The sequence below is a fragment of the Asparagus officinalis genome, chromosome 7 (genome assembly GCF_001876935.1).
Source record: "Asparagus officinalis chromosome 7, Aspof.V1, whole genome shotgun sequence".
NCBI lineage: Eukaryota > Viridiplantae > Streptophyta > Magnoliopsida > Asparagales > Asparagaceae > Asparagus > Asparagus officinalis.
This window is the reverse complement of record NC_033800.1, coordinates 30007304-30017488: the sequence shown is the minus strand read 5'-3', so window position 1 is coordinate 30017488 and position 10185 is coordinate 30007304. Positions and strand designations below refer to the sequence as shown.

General features: G+C 40.6%; 1 protein-coding gene across 1 annotated transcript; it reads left to right on the top strand.

The window, feature by feature from the left end:
- Nucleotides 1273-3899, top strand: LOC109846904 (protein FAR1-RELATED SEQUENCE 5-like). The gene is made up of 4 exons (XM_020416143.1): nucleotides 1273-1341; nucleotides 1438-3124; nucleotides 3486-3784; nucleotides 3864-3899. The coding sequence occupies exons 1-4, from the start codon at nucleotides 1282-1284 to the stop codon at nucleotides 3897-3899; spliced, it is 2082 nt and encodes a 693-aa protein (XP_020271732.1). The 5' UTR covers nucleotides 1273-1281.

Below are 10185 nucleotides of genomic sequence, written 5' to 3'. Positions count from 1 at the left end.
TATATATGGGTCAAGTGAATCTGCGGTGACTCCGTAGGCTTGCTCTGAGGATGCGCGATCTGGGCCGTTTATTCAAAACCCCTCAGAGAGATCTGAGCCGGTCAAGTGAATCTGCGGTGACTCCGTAGGCTTGCTCTGAGGATGCGCGATCTGGGCCGTTTATTCAAAACCCCTCAGAGAGATCTGAGCCCTTCGTTGAAAATCTCATCCCCCCAAAATCCCTACCCTTCTCTCATCTCTCCCGCTCAGATCGCGCCATCACCTCCCGCCTCCTCCTCTCCAGCGCCCGAAATCGCCGCCGGAGCTCGCCGCCCCCGATCAGCGTCGCCGCCGGCTCAAGATCGCGCATTCGGTCGCCATCACCGACCTCCTCCCCCTCACCACCGCCCGAAAGCGCCGGCGCCCAAGCTCGGCCTGTGTCTCGACGTCCCCGATCAGCGTCGCCGCCGTCCCCTTGCCCTAGCCATCACCTCCCCTCCTCCTCTCCAGCGCCCGAGATCACCGCAGCTGAGCGTCGCCGCCGGGTCATCGCCGTCTACTCGTCCTCGCCATCGAGCTCACCCCTCGTCATCAGCCACGCCTCCGACGGCATTCGAGCTCAGCCCTCAGGTTCATCGCCGCCTCCGGAGATCGATCAAGCCCTCGACGTCATCCTCGCCATCACCTCCCCCCTCCTCTCCACCTCACGAAATCGCCGCAGCCTGCGCTTGCCGTCCCCGCTCAGTGTTGCCGCCGGCTCATCGCACTTCGCCGCTGTCGAGCTCGCCTCCACCGAGGTAAGGCATCAGGTCTAAATTAACGTGTTAGTTCTAACTGAAATGCATGTTAGCTAGCTCTAAATTAACGTGTTAGTTTTAACTGAAATGCATGTTAATGCTACCAGGATGCATGTTAGCTCTAATGGAGATGATGTTAGTTCTATTACGATGCATGTTAGTTCTAGTTGACGTTCCTGTTAGATCTAGTGGATTTCATGATGGTTCTATCTTCCCTCATGCATATTCCTTGGATCTATCTTCTTCCTTTTAATTTCAGCTCATACATTACTTGGTTTGCAGCATTCACTCTATGGCTACGAGTCGGATAATTTAGAGCTATTTTTGCCATGTATTGTTAAATTGGATATAAACTTTAAATTTGGTTTAAACTATCGTAATGAAATTGTTTAGTGAAATTGAAAGATCAACTTGATGATGTTTTTTGAGCGATTTTGAACTTCTTATATGTGATAATTTGATAGCTTGTATAGACACTCCACCAATTCTCTCACGTGAGGCAACAATGGAAGAAGATAAAAGCCAGGACCATGATCTACTATCTACAACATGGCTTCCCCCTCAGGTGATAATATCTTATTGTTTATAGTGTACTACTAACTAATGACATATACCAAAATAGTTGTCTTTTAGCATGAGTTTTGTTTCTCTATTTTTATAGGCATCCGAGCATGAGGAGAATGGTGATGAGCTTATGGGCGTTGAAAATGGTGAAGATAATTTAAACAGCGTTGATCCATATATCGGAATGGAGTTCTCTACTCATGAGGAAGCTTATAATTTCTACAATGCATACGCCAGACTTAAGGGATTTGGTGTTCGCAAGGGTCACACAGCTTGGTCGAGAAAGAAAGATGCAATCCTATCTAGAATATTTGTATGTGACAAAGAAGGCTTTAAATCTTTAAAAGATAAAAGAGAAGATGGTCGGAATGTAATTCGAAAGTTCGATACAAGATGTGGATGCAACGCAAGGATGGTTATTGGACTTGATAGAAGCACTGAAAAATGGGTGGTCCGAAAGTTAAACAGTAAGCATAATGGTCATCCATTAACCACCCCAACTCGGGTAAAGAAGCACTACTCACATCGGACACTTCATCGAGCTCAATCGACAAAAAGGTTGATAGATACTCTTGACAATCAAGGTTTACGGCCTTCTGCCATTTGTAAGGTTGTAGACGTTGCTCATGGCAATGAACAAGGCTCTCTCACTCAACAAGAATGCCAAGCACAACTTAGACTTAAACGAAGAAACAACGTCGGCCATGAGTGCGTGAACATAGTTCGTCAATTTCAAGAGAAAAAGGTATCTGATCCTCAATTTTACTTCGCACTTGATTTAGAAAATGATGGGACGATGAGAAGTGTTTTTTGGATGGATGGTAGGTCGAGGACTTCTTACTTGCAATTTGGAGATGTTGTTTGCTTTGATGTTACATATAGAACGAACAATTTAAAATTGCCGTTTGCACCATTTACGGGCGTTAACCATCATCGACAGTCTACTCTATTTGGGTGTGCGTTACTGGCCGATGAAACGGAGGAGACGTTTATATGGTTATTTAGCCAATGGTTAAAATGTATGTCGGGTATAGCACCAGTAACAATCATCACTGATCAAGATAAAGCTATGTGTGGTGCTATTCACAAAGTTTTTCCTAAAACTCGCCATCGCTTTTGTTCTTGGCACCTTCGTAGGAATGCCTTACAAAATCTTCAATCAATGCATAATGATTATGGTGAGGATGTTGGTGTAAAGTATAACAAATGGTATTGGAGTAAATCGGAAGAAAAATTTGAAAAGCGTTGGGAAGAAATGAGGGACAAATATGGTGCAGATAAAAGGAGTTGGTTAGTAAATTTATACAATCATCGAGATCATTGGGCTCCAGTGTATCTTAAAGACACTTTTACTGCAGGAATGACATCTACTCAGCGGAGTGAGGGAATTAATGCTTATTTTGATCATTTTGTGAATGTAAATACCGAGTTACATGATTTTGTTAAGCAGTATGATAATGCTGTCAGAGCTCGCCGAGCCGCTGAACTTGAGCAAGATTTTAAGTCCACAAACTCAGTTCCTACATTGATAATTGAACATCCCATTGAAAAACAAGCTCGGGAGAATTATACGAAGAATCTGTTTACTATCTTTCAGAAAGAACTCAAGGATAGTTACTCCATGCTTCATGAAAAGTTGTCGAAGGACGGCGCAAGTGCTACTTATGCCGTTTGGAATATAGATAGCGAGGCTGAAAGCAAGAAGATAGTAAAGCATCATGTTGTTTTCGATACATCCAAAGAAAAAAGAATTAAGTGCTCTTGTGCGAGATTTGAGATGGAAGGTATATTATGCAAACATAGCTTGCACATTTTAGTAAAGAAGCAAGTATTAGAAATTCCATCAAGATATATGGTGCAACGATGGACAATTAAAGCAAGACATGTTGGTTGCGGAGTTGTTAGAAATTGCATTACAAATAGTGAAGACCAACTATCTATCATTAAACATTGGGCCCTTAGGAGTAGATGTAACAAGGCACTAGAAGATACATTGACTTCAAGTACACTTCATGATAAGTTTAGTGCTTTTTTAGACTCATTTTTTGAAGAAGTTGAGAATTACACTTAGGAGTAGATGTAACAAGGCACTAGAAGATACATTGACTTCAAGTACACTTCATGATAAGTTTAGTTCTTTTTTAGACTCATTTTTTAAAGAAGTTGAGAATTACAAGATTGAGAAGGAACATAACGATAATGGAAATGAGAGCAATGCCAGCAATAAGATGCCTACTTCATCCATACCCATCTCTATAGAGGAAGCAACTCAAATCACTATCCGTGATCCAGATAAGCCTGTTGCCACGAAGGGACGACCAGCACATGCTACTAGAATTAAGTCGGGAGTGGAGATAGCACAAGAAAAGAGTATAAAAAAACAAAGATTTTGTGGGTTTTGTAAGGGAAAAGGACATTATATAACGAGTTGTCCTTTAGCTAAGGTATTATACTTAATCTTGATTTAATATTTTTTCAATGTCTTTGCATTTGTCATGATAAAGTTGTAATTTTTTTTTGTAGAACAAAAATGTTGCTGGTGGAGGTCGAGAAAGTTAACGGCATAGCCAAAACAAACTTTACGGAGGGCCAAAACAAAGCATGTGTTTCGGTTGAATGTTCACAATTTTATTTATTCACTTTTCCCTTAAGATTTATGTATGTATGGATGATAATGTGGTTGTATGGATTAATCATGTATGGTTGATAATTTGAATTAATTTTTTCCCCCAGAACAATGAGGAACAAAACAGTATTAAGTGGGTACAAAACGAGCAATTAGTGGGTACAAAACTTGAATAAGTGGGTACAAAAATAAAATCATGGCATTATTAGGTACAAAGCTTGATTAAGTGGGTACAAAGCTTGATTAAGTGGGTACAATATTTGAATCCAGAGCAAAGAGGTATAAAAGGGTGCCTAAGTAGGTACAAAACGTGTATAAATGGGTACAAAACTTGAATAAGTGTGTACAAAATTTGCAGCAGAATAATGAGGTACAAAACATGGTTAAGTGGGTACAAAACTTGAATAAATGGGTACCAAACTTGATTAAGTGGGTACCAAACTTGATTAAGTGTGTATAAAAGTTTTTATAAGTAGGTACAAGGCTTGATTAAGTGGGTACAATATTTAAGCAACGTAATAGAACTAACTCTATATGTGCTAGAACTAACAAGAGGACAGCTAGAACTAACAAGGAGTGAGCTAGGGATATGATGACATAAAAGAACAAACACTTGGACTAGAAATAACGCCAGCACGAAGTAGAACTAACATGAGATGTGCTTGAACTAACAAACAGGAGGGCAGCTAGAACTAACTAGAAGTGAGCTAGGGATAACATGGCCATCTCGAGTACAAACACTTGTGCTAAAAATAACGTGGGCACGAAGTAGAACTAACTCGAGATGGGCTTGAACTAACAGGAAGACATATAGAACTAACAATGACTGAGATAAGTCTAACATGGGCCACAGAACAAACACTTGTGCTAGAAATAACGTCAGCTTGAAGTAGAACTAACTCGAGATGTTCCAGAACTAACAGTAGGAAAACTAGAACGTGTATAAATGGGTACAAAACGGTACCTAAGTAGGTACAAAACGTGTATAAATGGGTACAAAACGGTGCCTAAATAGGTACAAAACGTGTATAAATGGGTACAAAACTTGAATAAGTGTGTACAAAATTTTGATTCTAGAATAATGAGGTACAAAACATGGTTAAGTGGGTACAAAACTTGAATAAATGAGTACCAAACTTGATTAAGTGGGTACAAAACTTGATTAAGTGGGTACAAAAGTTTTTACAAGTAGGTACAAGGCTTGATTAATTGGGTACAAAATGTGTATAAATGGGTACAAAACGGCGCCTAAGTAGGTACAAAACGTGTATAAATGAGTACAAAACTTGAAAAAGTGTGTACAAAATTTTGATTCCAGTATAATGAGGTACAAAACATGGTTAAGTGGGTACAAAACTTGAATAAATGGGTACCAAACTTGATTAAGTGGGTACCAAACTTGATTAAGTGGGTATAAAAGTTTTTACAAGTAGGTACAAGGCTTGATTAAGTGGGTACAATATTTAAGCAACGTAATAGAACTAACTCTGTATGTTCTAGAACTAACAAGAGGACAGCTAGAACTAACAAGGAGTGAGCTAGGGATATCATGACATAACAGAACAAACACTTGGGCTAGAAATAACGCCAGCACGAAGTAGAACTAACAGGAGATGGGCTTGAACTAACAGGAGGGCATCTAGAACTAACTAGGAGTGAGCTAGGGATAACATGGCCATCTCGAGTACAAACACTTGTGCTAAAAATAACGTGGCACGAAGTAGAACTAACTCGAGATGTGCTTGAACTAACAGGAAGACATATAGAACTAACAATGACTGAGATAGGCCTAACATGGGCCACAGAACAAACACTTGTGCTAGAAATAACACCAGCTTGAAGTAGAACTAACGCGAGATGTTCCAGAACTAACAGTAGGACAACTAGAACTAACTCGATAGGGGATAGAACTAACAGGTGGACAACAAGAATAGAACTAACTCGAGATGTTCTAGAACTAACAGTAGGACAACTAGAACTAACTCGATAGGGGATAGAACTAACAGGTGGATAACTAGAATAGAACTAACTCGAGATGTTCTAGAACTAACAGTAGGACAACTAGAACTAACTCGATAGGGGATAGAACTAACAGGTGGACAACTAGAATAGAACTAACTCGAGATGTTCTAGAACTAACAGTAGGACAACTAGAACTAACTTGATAGGGGATAGAACTAACAGGTGGACAGCTAGAACTAACACTTACTCTGCTAGGGATAACATGGCCCACCAGAACAAACACGAGATCGCATGTTAGCTCTAATCGATTTCATGTCAGTTCTAACCGTTGTGAATTCCATTACAGCTCTATGCGAGGTCAAATTTGTTAGGTCCAAACGATATCTTGTTAGTTCTAACCTATTTGTAGTCAATACTATTTAACATGGGCCACAGAACAAACACTTGTGCTAGAAATAATGCCAGCTTGAAGTAGAACTAACTCGAGATGTTCCAGAACTAACAGTAGGACAACTAGAACTAATTCGATAGGGGATAGAACTAACAGGTGGACAGCTAGAATAGAACTAACTCGAGATGTTCTAGAACTAACAGTAGGACAACTAAAACTAACTCGATAGGGGATAGAACTAACAGGTGGACAGCTAGAACTAACACTTACTCTGCTAGGGATAATATGGCCCACCAGAACAAACACGTGATCGCATGTTAGCTCTAATCGATTTCATGTCAGTTCTAACCATTGCGAATTCTATTACAGCTCTATGTGAGGTCAAATTTGTTAGGTCCAAATGATATCTTGTTAGTTCTAACCTATTTGTAGTCAATACTATTTAACATGGGCCACAGAACAAACACTTATGCTAGAAATAACGCCAGCTTGAAGTAGAACTAACTCGAGATGTTCTAGAACTAACAGTAGGACAACTAGAACTAACTCGATTTGTCAAACTTTATTTATCATTCTCATCTTTGGAATATAATACTCTTAAGCTTTTAATATAAAGCTGTTGAATTAGATTATTAACACTTTGAAATATATATCTTTGCTTGTCATACTTTCATTGCTATCATGTTTGATTTCAGATACCTATTGCTTGTGATTCCTCTTGTTCTCACTTTGGGAGTTTCTGGCATATGCAAAGTGCAGTTTGTGTTGCTGGTTTAATCACAGAAGTTTTTGTTACCTATATGCATGGTGGGATTTGCTGCATCATTTTCATCTCAATCTGTTCAGTTTTGTATTTGAACTCAGACTGTGATTCCTCTTGTTCTCACTTTTGCATTACATTTTCAAATAGCAGATTACAATGTTTATGACAACAAGGGAAATACTAAATATTCCTAAAACAACAATACATTTCTTCAAGTAAACAACTTGTTGGTTTGCAAGCTTTAATTCTCTTTGCAAGTGCTTGGTTTCCACATCTTTAACTTGGGAAACTGATTGAGGAGAGGGACATTCAAAATTTACCTCACGCTGGTTGTTATCATGATGCTCTTCTGCCCACTTGAAATACTGGCATTGCCTATTTGGATAGTTGGCGCAGCCCCAAAAGTATTTGCCCTTGTTTACTCCTGTTTTGCAAAGCTTTAGTGGTGTCGGTATGTTACAGTAGCACGTTACCTCTGCAGCTAATTCATGAGAGTCTTGGTTTGTTTCCATGTCACAGCTTTAATTGCCTCTATGCTCAAGTAATTTTGCCCAAGTTTCTTGCAATTTTATGAGAGAATATGTTGAGGAGGATGGAGTTGATCCCAACTATATAAGTGCAGGGGTGGGGTAAATTGTTTCCGTTGGCAAAATCTTGCTGTTAGCAAAGAACCTGGCGTGCACTGTTTTGAGTTGTGGTTTTTTGACCGTTGCACAATTTTTACCGTTGTTGGTTTCAGTTGGTTTTTTGGGGAGGTAAGCTCACCGCTTGAACTTGCTAAGCTGGTTTCCTATATTTGAGGTTGTGCAATACGAACAGGTGAAATGCAAGAAATGTGACAAAGGACAATACATTTCTTTATTGCAAAGAGTTGAAACGAACACAATAAATGTGAAATTTGATTTCAATCCCTTGATTTCCATGTTGAAACGAACATAATACTTCAAATCTGAGAAAACACATTGAAATGCTGGGAATTTGTTTTCGTGGTACGTTGCTGGTTTCTTTTTTTTTTTTTTGCGGAAAACAACCGAACATGCCCTAACATGAAATCGATTTACTGCTAGTTCTAGGACAAATTCCATTTTAGGTCAAATATGTTATTTCTAATCGATTTCATGTTAGTTCTAATTGATTTCTTGCTAGTTCAGATGAATTTCATGCTAGTTCTAACACAAAAAAGTCGTTAGTGATTTTTTCTTATTTGTGTTATTTGTTGATGTTTCTATTAATTTAGTTCATGATTATTTATTTTGTTTATGTTATTTATTTGCAGCGTTTCCCAATGACAATATAGATTGTGGCCCGCCGTTATCAACGGCCACCGTTATCGACGGCCATATGTGTTTCAGATAGGATCCCAAATAACAATCCTTCCGGAGATAATGTTTTGATGATTGACCCCATCTAGTAGGTAGAACAAACAATATCTCAGCTATAAGTAACATAGGCAAAAGAACCCACATTTGCAGTAGAACTTGCGTTAGCTGGAGGTAGAACTAACAAGAGAACATATAGAACTAACACGGGAGCCGCTATAACTAACATAGGCATTGGAACCAACATTTATACTAAATAAACGCTAGCTAGAGGTAGAACTAACACGAGAATAGCTAGAACTAATACGGGAGCTGCTAGAACTAACAATTACACAGCTAGAACTAACAATTACACAGTAGAACTAACACCATAGGGTTAGGTGGGTTTCGTTGATCCACTGTGCGAGCCGGTGGGGTTATCTGGATGAGGAGCATTGGCGGTGGGGGGAGCATTGGCGGTGGGGTTATCTGGATGAGGAGCATTGGCGGTGGGGGGAGCATTGGCGGTGGGGAGAGCCCTCGGCAAATTGGATCCCCCGACCCCTTGGTTCTGGAGGAACAGCAACCATTGGTCTCTCTCAACAGTCATGTGCCTGCCGTCCCAACTAACCTCCTGTAACTCTGGGTCAGTATTAAAAGGCTGCGCACGCGGGGCCTCTAAGCTTATGCGAGTGGGTCCCTCAGTCCTCTCCAAATCCCCCCTGCCGAGTACCTCCGTGACGACGTGGCCTTCCCTTAGGATCCCGTCAACTGGGGAGATGTAACGAAAACCAATCCTCTTTGGGACATCAGATAAATCCCTAATCTTCAGAAGCACTTTCAACTCTTTGAAGTTATCATGTGTTATTTCACCACATGATATCATGATGCATTCACCGATACCATCGAGCAGAGATTGCAGAAAGTCAAAATCCCAGAGATGGTATGGGAGGTGGAATAGGCGGATCCATACTGGAAAAGGTTGGGGAACCGTTGAAAGCCTGAGATCCTCCTTCCATCGGCGGAATCTGCCCGTAAAGGTGCCCCCATCTACCAGGCCGAGCTCTGTGGCTTGGGTAAGAAGGGCGACGGATGGAAACTGCACCATGAAGCTCTTTCCTGGTGCTTCTTTGATTTGATAGGGCCATGAACTACGATTGAAGTGAAAAGCCAGAATCTCTCTGAGCTCCTGGACGGATGGATGGCCTGACCTAAGATTGAAGATTGCGAAAGCGGAGAGATGTAGGATGGTGCTGGCGGTGTTGGCAGGGACGGTAAGCATCCTTGGAGGGGCACGAGAAGTAATACCGTGATGACAATCTCAAGAGGTATGCCCTGACCCATGGCAGTGTGTACAGGTGTCATCCATAGCCATCTGTGATGGTTTATGACAGAGATTGAAGACAATGGACTTAGGTATTCGTTTGGGGATGAGGGGTTTAGAGAGGCGCTTGTGCTGGTGGAAAAGGACAAAGCTTGAATATCGAGGGAAATACTATTTTAACACCCTTTCCTGAACTAGAAACACGCGGATATATGATGTGACCTGTTGGGGTGATAGACATATCTTGGAAAGCAGCGAACATATAAATGATGTAACATCTAGAACTAACACTTACTCAAATAGAGCGCTAGCGAAATTAGAACTGACTGTAAGTAAACTAGAACTAACATTGAATCAATTAGAACTAACGTAGCATCTATAACCAGCATGGGCGATAGAAATAGCGCGGGCTGCGGTTAGAACTAACACTTTAAATCTAGGACTGCCTGCATATAAATGCCTACTAACATTGAAACAATTA

What these genes read in the sequence shown, in the direction of transcription:
- LOC109846904 (XM_020416143.1), top strand. Translation starts at nt 1,282, where the DNA reads ATGGAAGAAGATAAAAGCCAGGACCATGATCTACTATCTACAACATGG. An exon ending in CAACATGGCTTCCCCCTCAG is followed by an intron (nt 1,342 to 1,437) that starts GTGATAATATCT and finishes CTATTTTTATAG; the next exon opens with GCATCCGAGCATGAGGAGAA. An exon ending in TGCGAGATTTGAGATGGAAG is followed by an intron (nt 3,125 to 3,485) that starts GTATATTATGCA and finishes GTTCTTTTTTAG; the next exon opens with ACTCATTTTTTAAAGAAGTT.